General features: G+C 47.3%; 1 protein-coding gene across 1 annotated transcript in view; it reads left to right on the top strand.

Annotated features, from left to right (window-relative positions):
• The first annotated feature begins 139 nt into the window (after positions 1-139).
• The window catches only part of LOC144686132 (uncharacterized), a 35,193-nt gene continuing 17,484 nt past the window's right edge, over positions 140-17,848 (top strand). The window contains exons 1-11 of the mRNA XM_078551277.1: positions 140-175; positions 1,007-1,145; positions 2,210-2,374; positions 3,146-3,349; positions 3,993-4,119; positions 4,849-5,020; positions 5,781-5,885; positions 5,997-6,099; positions 12,762-12,904; positions 16,061-16,240; positions 17,248-17,346. Coding sequence (XP_078407403.1) covers positions 140-175; positions 1,007-1,145; positions 2,210-2,374; positions 3,146-3,349; positions 3,993-4,119; positions 4,849-5,020; positions 5,781-5,885; positions 5,997-6,099; positions 12,762-12,904; positions 16,061-16,240; positions 17,248-17,346 — 1,473 coding nt within the window. The remainder of the gene's footprint in view (positions 176-1,006; positions 1,146-2,209; positions 2,375-3,145; positions 3,350-3,992; positions 4,120-4,848; positions 5,021-5,780; positions 5,886-5,996; positions 6,100-12,761; positions 12,905-16,060; positions 16,241-17,247; positions 17,347-17,848) is intronic.

Here is a 17,848-nt window from a genome sequence, read left to right as displayed (position 1 = left end):
GACATGTTTAAATAAATCCTTGCACCTTTCATTTAATTATTTCAAGATTGATTCAGTCTCCCTGAGGCACGGAGCTGGGTGGGCCTTAATTGGCCTTGCCCATGTAAAATGGCGGCGTGGAGCTCCCATCGCTCCCGCCATGCCCACCCGCTGGCTAAAATATTCAGGCCCTAATGTAATTGCACTTTGCTTGCCCTAGTGCAAGGTCCAAGAATTGCCACAAAGCCTAAGAATTCAACTTCTAAAATGGGAGCCCTTCAATTTCTCTGCTGTTTAAGAAGAAACTCATTGGCTGCTCATATGGTACAGTAATGTTACCCAGCCAGGTTCTCCAGGGTAAGTACAGGAGATGGTCAGGATCTAAGCTTGAATAAGCCCCTAAACTATTTTTGGAAGAAAGGTGGAAAGACCTTACATTTACGTAGCACCTGTCACTTGGATAAGCTGGGGTTGTTTAGTTTGGTACAGAGGAGGCTGAGGGGAGATTTAATTGAGGTGTATAAAAATTCGGAGAGGCTGAGATGGGCTCTTTCTAGCCACTCTTATTTTCCTTAGCAGCTTTGGTCAATGACCAGGGGACATAGATTGAAAATAATTGGTAGAAGGATTAGGGGGGAGTGAGAAGTTTTTTCAGTCAGAGGGTGATGGGGGTCTGGAACTCTCTGCCTGAAAGGCAGACACCCGCAATACTTTTAAAAACAAAACTTGGATGTGCACCTGAATTGCTATAACTGACAGGACAACTATTCAAGAGCTTGAAAGTGGGTTTAGGCTGAGTAGTTCTTTTCTAGCTGGCATTGACCCAATGGGCTGAATGGCCTTGTCTGCCTTCAAGCTTCTATGTTTCTAACTCAAGACATTCCAAAGCACATTACATTCCAAAGTGCATTACAACCAATGAAATAACTTTTGGTGTGTAGTTAGTGGCTTCAACCCACCAAGTCTACCTTAGTTACAGATCCTGCGCGACCGATTGATTAAGGTCTTCCGTTGTCTCTGCGTTTAGGAGGCTGTCCATCAGGAATCCACTGCGGCTGAGGGAAGGAGTCGAAGAATCCGCAGGAAAAGGTCCTTTTCACCCGAAGTAGAGACTGTGTTCAGGACAAAGGCGAGACGGAAGATTAACCCACCGAAATCAAAATCAGGCAGGGCATTTAAATCCACCTCGTTGTCTGAACTTGACATGGTTGTTGATTTTGCCACACACTTCACTGATAGACATTTATATCGCATTTCCACAGCACTTAGGTGCTGGATGTATCTGCTGGACACACATTGATTGGTGTTGCCTACTCCAAAGGTAAATGCCTTACACAGTGTTTTTCTCCTTGAGAAACCATCTAGCCTAATGCCCAACCACTTGTTCCACATCTTCAGTACATTAAATATCCTGTGTATCTACACATTTCCTATCCAGTAGCTTCCCTCCTTGTTGTCACAGTTTTAGTTGTGCTTTTTCCGATAACATTTAACATTGGAAATGACTGTGATGGGGGAAATGCCCTCCATGGATAGGTATGCCGGTGACACTGTAGTACTGGCTGCAGCCACCAAGTGGCAGTGTTGCCTCCTTGTCCTCTAACACACGAAGAACATCGCCACCTTTGGGATCTTCCTGTTTCCTTTTGATCATTCATTTCCAGCCAATTCCTTATCCAAAGAGCTATGGACGCCTTTCCAGCATAACGGCCGGGAATTCCGCGTTGTAACTGCCCTTTTAACTATTTCCCTGCTGATCTTAAGCGTCTGCTCTCCCAGCCTCTATCTGTGGACTGAAGCAGCGCAAAAGGCAGTCATTCGGCCCATCGTACCCATGCCGGCTCTTTGAAAGAGATATCCGTTTAGTCCCATTTCCCCTCCTTGCCCCATTGCCCTGCAAATGTGTCCTTTTCAGGCATTTATCCAATTCTCTCCTGAAAGTTACTGCATTCTATTCGTGATTTCTCTTCATGTTGCCTCTGGTTCTTTTGCTAATTGTTATAAACCTGCGTCCTCTGGTTACTGACCTTCCTGTCAGTGGAAACAGTTTCTCCTTATTTATTCTATCAAAGCCCTTCACGATTTTGAATCACTCCGGGAAAGTTTCTTTCTGACGTCTGCTTGAAGTATCACCTGCTTCGTGTTTTTCCTCGGAGCTGAGACGATTGGCTGCGTTCGCTGATGGGTTTTTTAAAAAAAAATATATATATATATTTTTCTACTTCGCTAGGGAAAAGGGCAGGGGTTGAATTCTGCTGCGATATCTGCAAATCTGCATCCGTCACCAATCCCAACCGTCGCGGTAAGAGGCTGAAGCAGTCGGGTTATAACCCATCGCCCCGTTGGAAGAATGACCCAAAGACAGGACAAGTCCTGACGCTGTGTAACGCATGCGGTAAGCGGCCCAGGAGATCTATCTGTGTATCGCTGCCAGACATGCCAACACTTCCTTTTTTTAAAAAAAAAATATAACCCTAGCAGCGGAGGCTTGGTACCAGGTTCATGGATGGGGCTGGGGTTTGAGACTCAGTGAAGCAGCAATGGCCTGGAGAGAGAGAGAGAGAGAGAGAGACAAGCAGGGCTCTTGCGTGCCGGTGCCCCCTGCGGGGCGCAGTCTCAGAGTGGGGGGTGTGGGGGAGCTCACAACCCCGTTCGCTGTCTCTGTGGCCCCAATTGGGGGTCATGACCCAAAGTTTGGGAACCGCTGTTGTAAACAACGCAGAGGCCGTTTGCTTCTCATACCTGCAGGCGATTCCAATTGTCTGATGTAACTAAACCAACGGTCACTGTGTTTACTGATATTTAAAAACAAAATGGAGTGAGCATTGACACCACTGTCAGTTAATGAGGTGAAGGCAAGGTGGGTCTAATAGGACTTGCGGCAAACAATTTCTATTTAATCAGAGTCTCCATGTACTGCAGCAAGCAGAACTCCTGACTGAACTCTCCCAGGAGTCTCAATATAAGCAAAGTGATTTCCCAAGCAAGTTGCAATTAGTGGAGGATAGTAACATTTTGAATTATGTGCGTAAATTCAGTCCCAGTCACTTACAGGGCTGTTTGATTGCTGGGGGGTTGGAATCACCCAATCATTTGCTCTCAGGCCAGGACTTGTGGTGTCACTATAGGCAGTCTTAATAAAAATATACCTTCCTGCTTGCTTAAGGGTTGGCGTTTGGCAGGCCCCGACTTCCTCACTCACCTTGCACAGGCGTGGACGCCGATGAACGCAGAAGGCACGAGGATGCCCTCCAGGCGTTTGCTTCATTCCTGACGGAGTTGCTGGGAGACCAGGATGCTGAGAAGCTGTGCTGCCCTCTGTTTGTGAAGAAGCCGTGTCAATGTCTACAGAACTACATCAGAAGGACAGGTTGGAGGGTGCACTTTAATCGCTCTGCCATTGAGGGCTGTGCCATCGGCTGCCTGGGCCCTGAGCTCTGGAATCCCCTCCCTAAACCTCTCTGTCATCCTAAAATCTACCTCTTTGACTAAGCTTTTGGCCATCTGCCCTGAGCCGGGTGTCAAATTTTGTTTTATAATCACTCCTGCGTAATATCTTGGGATGTTTTGTAGTGTTAAAGATGCAATATGAATGCAACTTTAGCACCAATCAAGCCTGTGTTATCAGTATTCCTAGATTCCTAAGAAGCTGTTAATGTTTCGTTCCTCTCGCCCTCTGCCCCAGGTACAATTCCTGCTGTACCTCAGCCTAGTGGCCATTATTCACATGCGAGTGAGGCTCGATGTGGCTCGATGGGGTAGCACTCTCGCCTCAGCGCTGGAGGCTTCTTAGTTCATGTTCCATTGCAGTGAATTAAGCACAAAATCGAAGCTGGCAATCCCTGGTGCAGTACTGAGGGAGTGCTGCACTGTCTTTTGGATGAGGCGCGAAATTGAATTCCCCCTCCTACTTCATCACGCTGTAGGGGTGTTCTCCAGAATTGTAACTCAGTGTTTTGTGACCAGAATAGCTTGTGGTTCCAGTCTGATTTCCATTTTCTCCATCGCTTCAGGGGATGAGCTGAGTGAGTGTCGGCATCGAGCTGTGAAACTCCTGCAGCTGCTAAAGGAAGCCAGGTGTCTCAGTTTATTGAAGTGCTATGATGAAAACCAAGTGCAGCAGCTGGAAAAATCTCGAAAGCAAGTAACATCATTACTGTTTGAATTAAACCTGTTTCTTGCAACTGGTATTCAAAGGGGATACAATTCTGCCTGTTTTTTTTCTGGATTGAATGTGCTAACCAGCTAAATCACCTCTCGCTGATCGCATGTTTTAAAGTGTCGCTCTCTTCCCAAAGTATTTCCTTGACTCGTATTTCTGTGCTGCTAAATTCAGCCTGTAAAGGGTTAACTCCCAAGTGACTCGTGCCATTTATTTTGGCAGCAAGTCAGCAGCCTGAAAGATTTTGCTTAGATTCACACAGTGGTTGTCCATGTTCTGGTATATTCACACCCTTCCCCTGGAGGATGATGCCGGGTACTGGAATGATTCGGGATGAATGCATCAACCACATTAATACCAGCCGATCATCCTGTAAGGTGGGGAGATTTTACGGGCTCCCACAGCCCATGCGACGAGGGAGAGGAGGCGGGGAGGTCGTTGCAGGGTGGCAGGCACAAGAGTCCTCAGATTTCCTCAATCATCACTTGACAGAACTGTCAGGGTTGGGGATCAAACCCTGCACCTTTTGGCTCCCAGGCAGGGTCACTATCCTCAAACCAAAGGATTGCTCCTTCGCACAGTGGTGGTTTGAAGTGATAATTTGTCAGTGTTGGTTGTCCACCACCTTGGGCCAGCCCACACACCGTGATAGGCCTCCCGGGTGCCCAATCCAGTTACAGTGTTAAAAGTGTGCGTTGTTCTTTCAGAAGGGGCATAGGATTGGGCAATGGTCAACGGAAGTCAAAGGCGTTTGAGGAGTTTGTACTGAAGAATCGCACCATGTTGAAAAATGAGTTGAAATTGTGTGAACGAGCCACCCAACGTATCTTGGGCTACTCCAACAACTTCCTGCACAAGAAGTTGAAAACCGACCCTGAGGTAAAATAAAACGTGCCAGACTAGAACCCAGACGACAAACCCGAACCATTCTGTTGTCGTGCTTCCTCCTATCGATGGTTGTGCCAGCTGTGGCTCAGTGAATCCCACATTGAGCCAGAAGGCTGTGGGCTCAGATCCCAGCACAAAATCAAGGCTGGCACTCCAGTGCAGTGATGAGAGGGTGCTGCACTGTCAGAAGTGCCATCTTTCAGATGTGACATTAAACTGTGGCCCACTCTAACCCCTCAGTTTGGGGTAAAAGATTCCATGACACCCATCTGGTTCAGTAATGCCCTTTTAGGGAAGGACATCTGCTGTCCTTACCTGGCCTGGCCTGGCCTACATGTGACTCCAGACCCACAGCAATGTGGTTGGCTCTTAAATGCCCTCTGAACCAGGGCAATTAGGGATGGGCAATAAATGCTGACCTAGCCAGCAATGCCCACATCCCATGAACGAATTTAAAAAAAAACTATTTTGAAGATGAGCAGGGGAGTTCTGTCTGGTACTCTGGCCAATAATCATCGCTCAGTCAACATCAGACAAAACAGATTATCTGGTCATTATCATATTGCTGTTTGTGGGAGCTTGCTGTGTACAAATTTGCTATATGTTTCCTACATTGCAACAGTGACTACACTTTAAAAGTACTTCATTGGTTGTGAAGGTTTTTTGCACATGCTGAGGTTGTGAAAGGTGCTAAATAAATGCAAGAGGGTCTTTCATTACCTACTGCACTGGTTCCTTCAAATTTCCACAGAAAGGAGGGCGAGTTAAAAGGACTAAAGGGAAGGGAGCCCTGGGACTCCTGAAACCAATTACCGAACTTTTGAAGGAGAGATGTTGTGTCGACAACTGTGTCTCGGTGAGTTGGCCTGCCTTTTGTTGGAGGTTAACTTTCCCAAAACAGTCAATTTGTTGATAGAAATGCAAGAAGTGGACGTCTGATTGAAAGACTCCTCGGTTGTTTTTGCAGATGGCGCACACTCATGGGCGCTTGCTTCACCTCTGGAGGGAGCGTGCCTTGAGAGGACAGGCTGAAGCACGCAGGGCTCTGGCTGAGATGCTGACACCTTCAGGTGGGTTGTGAAAATTGAACTAAACACCAACTTATCCTATTCTGTTTAGGTAAAATAACCAACACCAGCTGGACTGGTTTGATAGGAATACTTTATCAATATATTGTATAGAAATTACAGCACAGAAGCAGACTGTCTGGCTTATGTCAATGTTTATAGTCCACACCCTCCTTATCTCAACGTTTCCTTCTATTCCTTTCTCCCTTGTATATTTACCTAGCTATTCACCTCAATCACTCCTTGTTACAATAAAAGCAGAATATCGCAGGTGCAGGGAACCTGTAGTAAAAGCAGAGAATGCTGGAAAGCTCAGCAGGTCTGGCAGCGTCTGTGGAGAGAGAAATTAGAGTTAACGTTTCAAGTCTGTATGACTCTTTGTTAGAGCTGGAGAGAGGTAGAAATGTGACGGGTTTTATACTGTTGAGGAGAGGGTGTGGAGCAGGTGAAGCAAAATAGAAGGTCAGGGATCGGTGGGAGCTTGGGAGAGATTTGACATACGTGTCATGGACACAGGGCAAAGGGAGTGCTATTGATAGTGTTAAAGACTAAGGCAGGTGTTAATAGTGGTACGAAGGTGAGTTAGCAGAAGGTGTTAATACCAGAACAAGGGTCAGCGCTGTCCGAAAGCAAAACATGAGAACAAGTTACTGGCCCTTGTTGGGGGAGGAGGTTGGGAAAAAGATATCAAAACGGAGGAGAGAGTTCATGATCTGATGTTGTTGAGCTCAACGATAAGTTCGGAAGGCTGTAAAGTGCCTAATCGAAAATGAGGTGCTGTTCCTCCAGTTTGCATTGGACTTCACCGGAACATTGTAGCAGGTAAGGACAGAAATGTGAGCATGGAAGCAACACGGTGAATTGAGATGGCAAACGACAGGAAGGTCAGGGTCATGCTTGTGGACTGAGCGAAGGTGTTCCACAAAGTGGTCACCCAGTGTGTGTTTAGTCTCCCCAGTGTAGAGGAGACCACATTGTGAGCAGCGACAATTTCCCCTTTAACTTGTCTCACTTCCTCCAAATAAAAGGCCAAATAATATGGATACCCGCATGGGCCTCAGTTATGCCTGTCTTTTTGTAGGGTACGTGGAACATTCCTTGTTCCAGTCCTACTCTGGCCCCCTCCCACAACTCTTTCTCTAGTACAGCGATGACTTTCTCAGTGCCACTTCGTGCTCTCGTCTGGACCTGGAAAAGTTTATCAATTTTGCTTCCAATTTCCACCCCTCTCTGACCTTCACATGGTCCATATTAGACACTTCCCTTCCCTTGATTTCTCTGCCTCCATTTCTGGTGATAGACTGTCTACCAATATTCATTACAAGCCCACTGACTCCCACAGCTACCTTGACTACACCTCTTCACACCCTGCTTCCTGTAAGGACTCCATCCTATTCTCTAGTTCCTCCATCTCTGTCGCATCTGTTCTGATGATAACTGCCTACCAGAACAGCGCTTCTGACATGTCTTCCTTTTTCATGAGTTGAGGTCTCCCCCCTCACTGTGTCCAACCCACTTCCCACACTTATGCTGTCACCCCTGCCCCTCCATCCCAGAATCATGATAGGGTCCCCCTTGTCCTCACTTACCACCCTATCAGACTCTGCATTCAAAGGATCGTCCTCTGCCATTTCCACCAACTCCAGCATGATGCCACCATCAAACACATCTTCCCCTCCCCTCCGTCAGCATTCTGTAGGGACCATTCCCTCCGTGATACCCTGGTCCGCTCCTCTATCACCCCCAATACCTCATTCATTTCCCATGGCACCTTTTCATATAATCACAGGAGGTGTACCACCTGCCCCTATCCCTCTTCATTGTCCAAGGCCCCAAACATTCCTTTCAGGTGAAGCGGTGATTCACTTGCACTGCTTTCAATTTGGTCCACTGGATTCGCTGCTCACAATGTGGTCTCCTCTGCATTGGGGAGACTAAACGCAGACGGGGTGACCGTTTTGTGGAACACCTTCGATCTGTCCGCAAAGCATGACCCCGACTTTCCTGTCGCTTACCCCATTTCAATTCGCCACCCTGCTCTCATGCCCACATGGTCGGTCCTTGGCCTGCTGCAATGTTCCAGTGAAGCCCAACGCAAACTAGAGGAGCAGCACCTCATCTTAGGCACCTTACAGCAGCCATGTCCAATCTGTTCACTCGGGAGGGGCCACATTTCAAAGCTTTTCTCACTCAAGGGGCTGATGAGCAAATTTCGGAAAGATAAAGTTTGGCACAACATTAAACATGAATTTCAAAAAGAAAAGTTGAGGAAAAAGAAGAAACAACTTGCTGAGCAAAAAATAAAACAATGTCAAAGCAATGAATTGATCATTTTGAAAAATGGATAATAAATAGAGACGACCATTAAAACCATGGCACCCTTAATTCAAAAAGGGAGGGAGACAGAAAACAGGTAACTATAGGCCAGTTAGCTTAACATGTGTCATTGGGAAAATGGCGGAGTTTGTTATAAAGGTCGTAATAGCAGAGCATTTAGAAATACATATTCTAATCAAGCAGAGTCAGCATGGCTTCATGAAGGGGAAAATCATGCCTGACAAATTTATTAGAATTCTTTGAGGAGGTAACAAGCAGGATAGATAAAGGGGAACCAGTAGATGTAATACATTTGGGATTCCAAAAGGCGTTTGGTAAGGTACCGCATATAAGGCTACTTAATAAGATAAGAGCCCATGGTGTTGGGGGCAGTATATTAGCATGGATAGAGGATTAGCTAACTAATAGAAGACAGAGAGTTGGGATAAGGGGGGCATTTTCGGGATGGCAACCTCTAATTAGCGGAGTGCCACAGGGATCAGTGCTAAGGCCACAATTATTTACAATATATATTAACGACTTAGATGAGGGAAGCGAATGTACTATCGCCAAGTTTGCGGATGACACAAAAATAGGTGGAAGGCAAGTGGTGAGGATGACACAAAGAGTCTACAGAGGGATATAGACAGGTTAAGTGAATGGGAAAAAACTTGGCAGATGGAATATAATGTGGGAAACTGTGAGGTTATGCACTTTGGCAGGAAGAATAGAGAAGCTGAATATTACTTAAATGGAGAAAGACTGCAGAAAGCTGCAGCACAGAGGGATTTGGAAGTCCTTGTGCATGAATCCCAAAAAGCTAACATACAAGTTCAGCAGGTAATAGGAAAGGCAAATGGAATGTTGGCCTTTATTTCAAAGGGAATGGAGTATAAAAACTACACAAATCACTAGTTAGACCGCACCTAGAATACTGTGAACAGTTTTGCTCCCCTGATCTAAGGAAAGATATACTGGCATTGGAGGCAGTCCTGAGAAGGTTCTCTAGGTTGATCTCGGGTATGGAGGGCTTTTCTTATGAGGAGGTTGAGTAGGTTGGGCCTGTATTCATTGGAGTTTAGAAGAATGAGAGGCGACCTTATTGAAACATATAAGATTCTAAGGGGGCTTGACAGAGTAGATGCTGAGAGGTTGTTTCCCCTTGTGGGAGAGTCTAGGACCAGGGGGCTTAATCTCAGAGTAAGGGTCGCCCATTTAAGACAGAGATGAGGAGGAATTTCTTCTCTCAGATGGTAGTGAATCTGTGGAATTCTTCACTGCAGAGGGCTGTAGAGGCTGGGTCGTTAAGTATATTCAAGGCTGAGATTGACAGATTTTTAATCAGTAAGGGAATAAAGGGCTATGGGGAAAAGGCAGAAAAATGGAGTCGAGGATTATCAGATCAGCCATGATCTCGTTGAATGGCAGAGCAGGCTCGATGGGCCAAATGGCCTACTTCTGCTCCTACGTCTTATGGTCTCAGGATAGGGTGAGTGTGTGTGTGTCCAGCTCACTCCCAGCCTGAGACTGGGAGTGAGCCAGACTTATGCACACACTCTCCCGTTTCCCTCCCTCTCTCACACACACCCTCCTCCTCACGCACCTTCCCCCTCACACACATCCTCCCCCGCTCTCCCCCCTCATACACTGTCCCCCACATGCTCCCCCTTCCCCTGACACCCTCCCCCTCCCCCCGCCCTCCCCCTCCTCCCCCACACCCCCACTCTCCCCCTCCCCCGCACACTTTCTCTCCTCATTCTCTTTCTCCCTTTCTCACAGTCTCCACTCACTCACACTCAGGTGGGCCCTGCTTCGCCTTTCCCAGGCCCCGTTCTGGCTATACCGTGGCCCGCCCCGGCTCCCTTGAGCCTTTCTCCACCTTTTCCGGGCCCCATTCTGGCTCCCTCGGGCCCTGCTCTCAGCATCCCCCCCCCCCACCCCCCAGGCCAGGCCGGTTTCTCTCTGCGATTGCTCTGGTACAAATGCAGCGAGGAACCAGCCTATGATTGGATGAACAGCTTTACAGGATTTTTCAAATATAAGTCAGCTGAATATCCAACAAGTTAGGCGGGCCTAGTCCAGAGGGCTCGGGGGCCGCAACCTGGCCCAGGGGCCATGTGTTGGACAAGCCTGCTTTACAGCCTTCTGGACTTAACATTGAGTTCAACAACATCAGACCGTGAACTCTGACCCCCATTTTGATATATTTTTTTCCAACCCCCTCCCCCCACCAGGGCCGATCTGTAATTTGTTCTCATGTTTTGCTTTCAGGGAGCGCTGACCCTTGTTCTGCCTTTAACATACTCTGCCAACTGACCTTCATGCCACTTTCCTTTCTCAACCCCCACGACTTGATGCTTGACCATACAATCCTCCCCCATTGTCTGTCCACTGTTGTCCAGCTGGGTGAAACAGCCATCACCCAGTTCTGTTCTTACTTATCTAATTGTAGCCAGAGAATCGCTGGCAATGGCTTCTCTTCTTGTTCACACACTGCTGCCTCTGTCGTTCCCCCCAAGGATCTATCTTTGCCCCTCTCCTATTTCTCATCTACATGCTGCCCCTCGGTGACATCATTCGATGCGCAGCATTTGTTTTCACGTCTATACCTGGATAAAGTGGACGTGGGGAAGATGTTTCCATTAGTAGGAGAGATTAGGACCCAAGGGCACAGCCTCAGAGTAAAGGGAAGACCTTTTAGAACAGAGATGAGGAGAAACTTCTTTAGCCAGAGAGTGGTGAATCTATGGAATTCATTGCCACAGAAGGCTGTGGAGGCCAGGTCATTGAGTGTATTTAAGACCGAGATAGATAGGTTCTTGATTGGTAAGGGGATCAAAGGTTACGGGGAGAAGGCGGGAGAATGGGGTTGAGAAACTTATCAGCCATGATTGAATGGTGGAGCAGACTCGATGGGCCGAATGGCCTAATTTCTGCTCCTATGCCTTATGGTCTTATGGTACGCTGGTGGCACCCAGCTCTGCCTCACCCCCACATCTCTCGACCCCTCCACTGTTGCTAGATTGTCAGACTGCTTATCTGACATCCAATACTGGACGAGCAGAAACTCCCCCCAATTAAATATTGGGAAGACTGAATCCATTGCTTTCCATCCCTGCTCCACACTCTCTTCCCTATCTACCAACTCTATCCCGCTCCCTGGCATCAGTCTGTGATTAAGCCAGCCTGTTCACAGCTTTGGTGTCATATTTGACCCCGAGATGAGCTTCCAACTTCATTTGCACCATCACTGAGACTGTCTGTTTTCCACCTCTGTAACATCATCCGACTTTTCCCGGGTCTCAGCTCATCTGCTGCTACGATCCTCATTCATGCCTTGGTTATCTCAAGGCTCAACTATTCCAGTGCACTTCTGGCTGGTCTCCCTCATCCTACTCTCGCCGTAAACTTGAGGTCATCGAAAACTCTGCTTACCTGTGTCATCAAATCCTATTCCTCCGTCACCCCTTTGCTCGCTGATGTACATTGGCTCGCAGACAAGCAAGTCTTGATTTTAAAATTCTCATCCTCGTTTTCAAATCCCTCCATGACCTCGGCCCGCCTTATCTCTCTCATTTCCTCCAGCCCCCCACAACCCTCTGGGATATCTGCACCCCTGTAGTTCTAGCCTCTTGTGCACCCCCCCCATTTTAATAGCTCCGCCCACAGTTGCCTAGGCCTAAGCTCTCTAATTCCCTCCCTTACACCTCTTTGCCTCGCTACCTTGCTTTCCTCCTTTAAGCCCTCCTTTAAAAGCTAACTCTTTGATCCAACCTTTGGTCATCTGACCTAATATCTCCTTATGTGGCTCGGTGTCAATGTTTTGCTTAGTGATGCTCTTGTGAAGCACCTTGGGATATTTTATTGTGTTAAAGACACAATATAAATGTAAGTTGTTAGTATTAATTTTCAAACATCGCCCTTTCACAGAATATTTCTCTCTCAACTAACTCAGCAGTTTCTTCACAACCCATAGTCCCCCCTGTTTGTTCCCTCTGTCAGTTGTCCAAGCCTTTGTGTCTGCCCGTTGTACACAATAGAAACTCTTGTGGCGTTATATTGTGTGGAGCCATGGACCTTTCTTACAGAAGCTTTTCAGAAACAGCTGGTTTAAAAGTTTAGGAGGCACTTGTCTTGTCACCTGCATTTTCTACATTTTAGTAAGAAGAAAGCTTTATTGCTCACTGAAATATTATTCCCATAATTTTGTTTTTTTGTTTTGACTTTAGTTTTCTGCAGGCGCAGGCTGTCTCCTTGTGTTCTGCTGACCAGGACATGTCGGAACGGTTTGTCGCGCTCTTACGTTACCACATTCGTACAGATTTCTAAAATGTCTTTCCTCCACTCAGGCGGCTCGCATTCAAACTGCTACAGGTTCATCAGCTGGGTGACAGGCTGCAGCCACAGCACCATCAGCCGGGTCAGCGAGCAGATGAGGAGGACAGGAGGCGATCGTGAGCCCCCTCCCCATGGGCTGAAGAAGTGGTGGAAGGCAGGTGAAGTTTCGTTGCTGACGTGCGGGTCAAGGCCGGGGGGGGTGGGGTGGGGTGGGGTGGGGATAACGATCGCAAGACCATCCTGTCTTGCATGGTTTGCGTCAGCATCAAGAGCACGAGCCAAGGAAAATGACGACCATTAACGACAAGTCAGCCGGTCCATCGAGCCTGCCCTAGGCTGCAGCACCATGACTGGACACTTCCTACTCCCCCCACCCCCTCCATCTCCCTGTGACCCCACTCATCCACAGCCACGTTATATCCTGGGAGCGGTAAAACGTAGAGGATGACCCAGGGCCAGTAAGGGGGGGGGGGAAAAACACACTGGAAAATTTCTCTCTCAAAATCCCTCAGGCGAATGAAGCAAGTGCAGGAGGTCACATGCACCCAGTGCTGGTTATCTGTTCATCAGCTCGACACAAAGCACAGGCCGGACGCCAAATTCATAGAATCAGAGAATGGTTATCGTACAGAAGGAGGCCATTCAGCTTATTATGATGTCTGTGCCAGCTCTCTGCAAGAGCATCTCAGCTAGTCCCACACCCCTGCTACTTCCCCGTAGCCCTGACACTTTCTTGTCTCTTTAGATAGTTATCCAATTCTCTTTTGAAAGCCACAGTTGGATCTGCCTCCGCCACACTCTCAGGCAGTGAATTCCAAATCCCTCCTCATGTTGCCTCTGCTTCTTTTGCCAGCCACCTTTAAATTGTCTCCTCTGGTTCTCGAGCTTTCCACCAGTGGAAACAATTTCTCCCTTTCTACTCTGCCCAAATCCCTCATGAGCCCAAATAGATCTTTCCCCCCTCCCTCTGGAGTTTGTTCACGCTACTAGGAATGAGTTTTGTCTCTTGTGTACACTGTAGAACTCTTGCAAACCAGCAGCCGGAGGTGATTTTTATCTTATCAGACTGAGCTGGGGATTCAAACTCCAGTCTCACGGTATCCTAACTGTTAATGTTGCAATCCTGTCACAATGAAGTGCACGCTCCAGTTGTGCGGCCGTTACTAACTGGGGAAAGGTTGGGGCATTATTCTTAAGTATATATAAGAACCGGTTTCCCTCTGTGGGTGGAGAAGGAAAAGAGAGCCTGTGGCCGTGCTCTCTGGGTTTTGTGAATAAACCTATGGCAAAGGGAAAGTCTGGCTCCAGATTCCTCCTCCTCCTCAGTGAATGAGCAGCGAGTTATAACACTGTTGTCCAGTGGAAAATCGCTGATTAGGTGGTTACATCAACATCGTATTAGCCATATAGACTAATAATAATAGAAAATGCCTTACTTAAGCCCACACAGTACGAAGAAATGTACTTCACACGCGTGTATTTACTTCACAAACATCGAAAGTCATTCAGTGACCAGGAAAGGAAAGCGCTCATAATAATTTAAAACACTTGCATGTTCTCTTTCTCATCCTGCCAATGAAAGCAGATAAGGTTAAACTTCACATGCATGTACCTTGCAAATATGAGTATCGAGATTATACGCCCAACAACAGTCTCATTAATTTAAATTTACTATATATTTTTTACTTAGCCACATTTGGATTCCTATTCAGCCACATGTGGCTGGTGGCTAATGTATTGGACAACACTTGCCTTGAGCCATTGTGCCATCCAGTCCCCTGTTGCTCTCTCTTACAAATTCACCGCTTGAGTTGCTTCTGTTCTAGCCTCTTGCGCATCCCTGCTTTTCTAAACACCACTATTGGTAGCTGCACATTCAGCTGTCTACGCCCTAAACTCTAAAATTCCCACTCTGGACTTCTCTGCCAGTCTGGACTTCTCTGCCAGTCTGGACTTCTCTGCCAGTCTGGACTTCTCTGCCAGTCTGGACTTCTCTGCCACTTTGGACTTCTCTGCCAGTCTAGACTTCTCTGCCAGTCTGGACTTCTCTGCCAATCTGGACTTCTCTGCCAGTCTGGACTTCTCTGCCAGTCTGGACTTCTCTGCCAGTCTGGACTTCTCTGCCAGTCTGGACTTCTCTGCCACTTTGGACTTCTCTGCCAGTCTAGACTTCTCTGCCAGTCTGGACTTCTCTGCCAGTCTAGACTTCTCTGCCACTCTGGACTTCTCTACCACTCTGGACTTCTCTGCCACTCTGGACTTCTCTGCCAGTCTAGGCTTCTCTGCCTCTCTCGCTCTCCCTCCTCCCTCTTGAGACGTTCCTTAAAACCTACCTCTTTGCCCAAGCTTAGGGTCACCAGTCCTAATATTTGGCTTGATGTGAGAGTTTTTCTGTTAAAGTTCCTGTAAAGCACCTCAGAATGCTTTACTACATTAAAGGCTCTAATATATATATATATATATATATATATATGTGCAAGCTGTTGTCGCATGTCCTCCCATTTTCTACACACGAGAGCTGGTGAGCAAACTACTTTCCCACATTGCAACGCAGTAATTACTGCGCTCAGAAGTATTTACTTGTTTGTAAAGTGCTTAGGGATATCCTAATATCGGGAAAGATTCTATATAAGTGCTTCTTTCTGCTTCTATTTTTGTCCTTTTTCTACAACCTCCTGATTCAGAGACAAGAGTTGTCCACGGTTCACTGGTGAGTGTAAGTTTTGTTTTAAACGTACAAGATTGCGATGGGATGAGGAAGGAAACTGCAGAAACCCACTCCACGACACTGCCTAGTGGCTGGAGCTTGTAATGACACCGTGACAGTCAATGCAGCAGAATTAAATGAGAGATGGTGACGTAGCAACATCCCCACCCCTCCCCCCCCCCCCGCCCCCAACCAGCTTATATTTCACCCCTTTCCTATTTTTACTTAGTTCTGTTGAAGGGTCATGAGGACTCGAAATGTCAACTGTGCTCTTCTCCACCGATGCTGCCAGACCTGCTGAGTTTTTCCAGGTATTTCTGTTTCTGTTTTTGGTTTTACAATGGTAAATGCTGACTTGGTGCAGGGAGAAGCAGACAAACGGGTGTTCCATTAATATTTGCAGCTAAGCATATTTAAAAACCCACTTTTGATCGAGACTGTCAATTTAATTAAGGGCAGGAGCAAAATTGATAAGCGCATGAGGTTCATCTCCCGAAGGGACAGCGGGAGCACCTGTTTCAGTCAAATGAATTGCAGGCTGTTCCCCGCAGCGTTGACTCTCGTGTATTTTTGAATCATTTTAGGGGTTTTTTTTCTTTGTAGGAGAAAACAAAGACGCAGGGAGTGACCGTCTCTAAGCATAAGAACACGGGTATGAACACAGCGAAGCTCTTAAATGCTGCTTCATCTACCGTAAGTGCAGGAGCTACCTTCCGAGAAGCCATCACAGTCCCTGTGAGCAACAGTTCACTGTCGGCGGAGCTCTCCTCTCTCCCGGCCACTGTAAGTCCCTTTATTTTGTTTTTATTATTTAGTAGGATGTGAGTGTCGCTGGCTGGGCCAGTGTTTGTTGCTCATCCCTAATTGCCCTTGGGAGTTACTGGTGAGCTGCCTTCTTGAACCGCTGCAGTCCATGTGGCGTAGGTACACCCACAGTGCTGTTAGAGAGCGAGCTCCAGGATTTTGACCCAGCGATGGTGAAGGAATGGCGATATGTTTCCCAGTCAGGATGGTGAGCAGCTTGGAGGGTGTGGCGTTCCCATGCGTCTGCTGCCCTTGTCCTTCAAGGTGGTAGAGGTCACGGGTTTGGAAGGTGCTGTCGAAGGAACCTCGGTACATTGCTGCAGTGCATCTTGTAGATGTTGGCGGAGGGACTGAATGTTTAAGATGGTGGATGGGGGGGGGGGCAATCAAATGGGCTGTTTTGTCCTGGATGGTGTCAAGCTTCTTGAGTGTTGTGGGAGCTGCACTCATCCAGGCAAGTGGGGAGTATTCCACCACACTCCTGACTTGTGCCTTGTGGATGGTGGACAGGCTTTAGGGAGTCAGGAGGCGAGTTATTCCCAGCCTCTGACCTGCTCTTGTAACCGCAGTGTTTATCCATCGCCCTTCCTTTGAGGTCATGTTAAACACCAATCAAGCTGTGAACAGAAAGAAAGACTTGCATTTATCCAGCACATTTGATAAACAGAGAACATCCCAAAATTTAAGAGGAAGCTAGATAAATATGAGGTAGAAAGGAATAGAAGGATATGTTGTTTTACTATGTTAAGGGTTAGATATAAATGCAAGATGTCCTTCCATTTTCTAATCATGAGCACAGTATTAACACCGGCAAGGACTGGTTGGGCCAATAGGCCTGTTTCTGTGGTGTTTTCAATGTCATCCCATGATTACTGCACGCAACAAAATAAACTTTGATCTGTTTAAAGATCCTGTGTGCATTTCTGCAAATGCTTATGTTCTGTGTTCTCTTTTAATTTGTCTTTTCTTTCCTCCCTTTAAACCAGGTTCAGCTGCAGGTCCAGCAACAGCAGATCGAAGCCCTGAAGAAACAAGTTCAGGTCTTACAGGAGCAGCAGCAGCAACACAGCTACAAGCAGCTGCAGGTAGCCCCAAAAGCCCTCTCCTGGGAGGCAGTGTTAGGAAGCGAGGGATTGGGTTAGATGGGGTGGGTGAGGGTACGCTGCGGTGGTGAAGGGCCCAGTCAACCTGTGGCACTCTCGCACCACCTAGTGGCCGGTGGCAGTTTTTCTGGGGTGCATTCTGCTGAACTGGCTCAACCAGCTGTGCATGGATGAGGCGGAGAACCAAAAGAGGGTTAAAGGACACGCCCACGCTGCTTTTACTGTGGCAAACTTAAAATCCATAGAAAAGCTTTTCTCGTTCGTCTATTGGATACGAGTGAAATCAATGGGAACCAAACATCACGCTAGATGAGTAACGGGCATCCGATGCGCTGTCGGCAGTTTTGCACCCAAGGCTAATTTTTATCCCATGTTCTTGTCCGCAGAATAGTTTACCATATTGGCCTTTTTCTTCCCTTTTCCTTGCCTGTCTGCTCTTGATGTGTGGGGGTTTCTCAGAGATGGTTTCCCTTCACGGTTACAC

The sequence above is a fragment of the Cetorhinus maximus genome, chromosome 10 (assembly GCF_964194155.1).
Source record: "Cetorhinus maximus chromosome 10, sCetMax3.hap1.1, whole genome shotgun sequence".
Lineage (NCBI taxonomy): Eukaryota > Metazoa > Chordata > Chondrichthyes > Lamniformes > Cetorhinidae > Cetorhinus > Cetorhinus maximus.
Note: the sequence above shows the minus strand (reverse complement) of the source record. Positions and strands in the feature narration are given on the sequence as shown.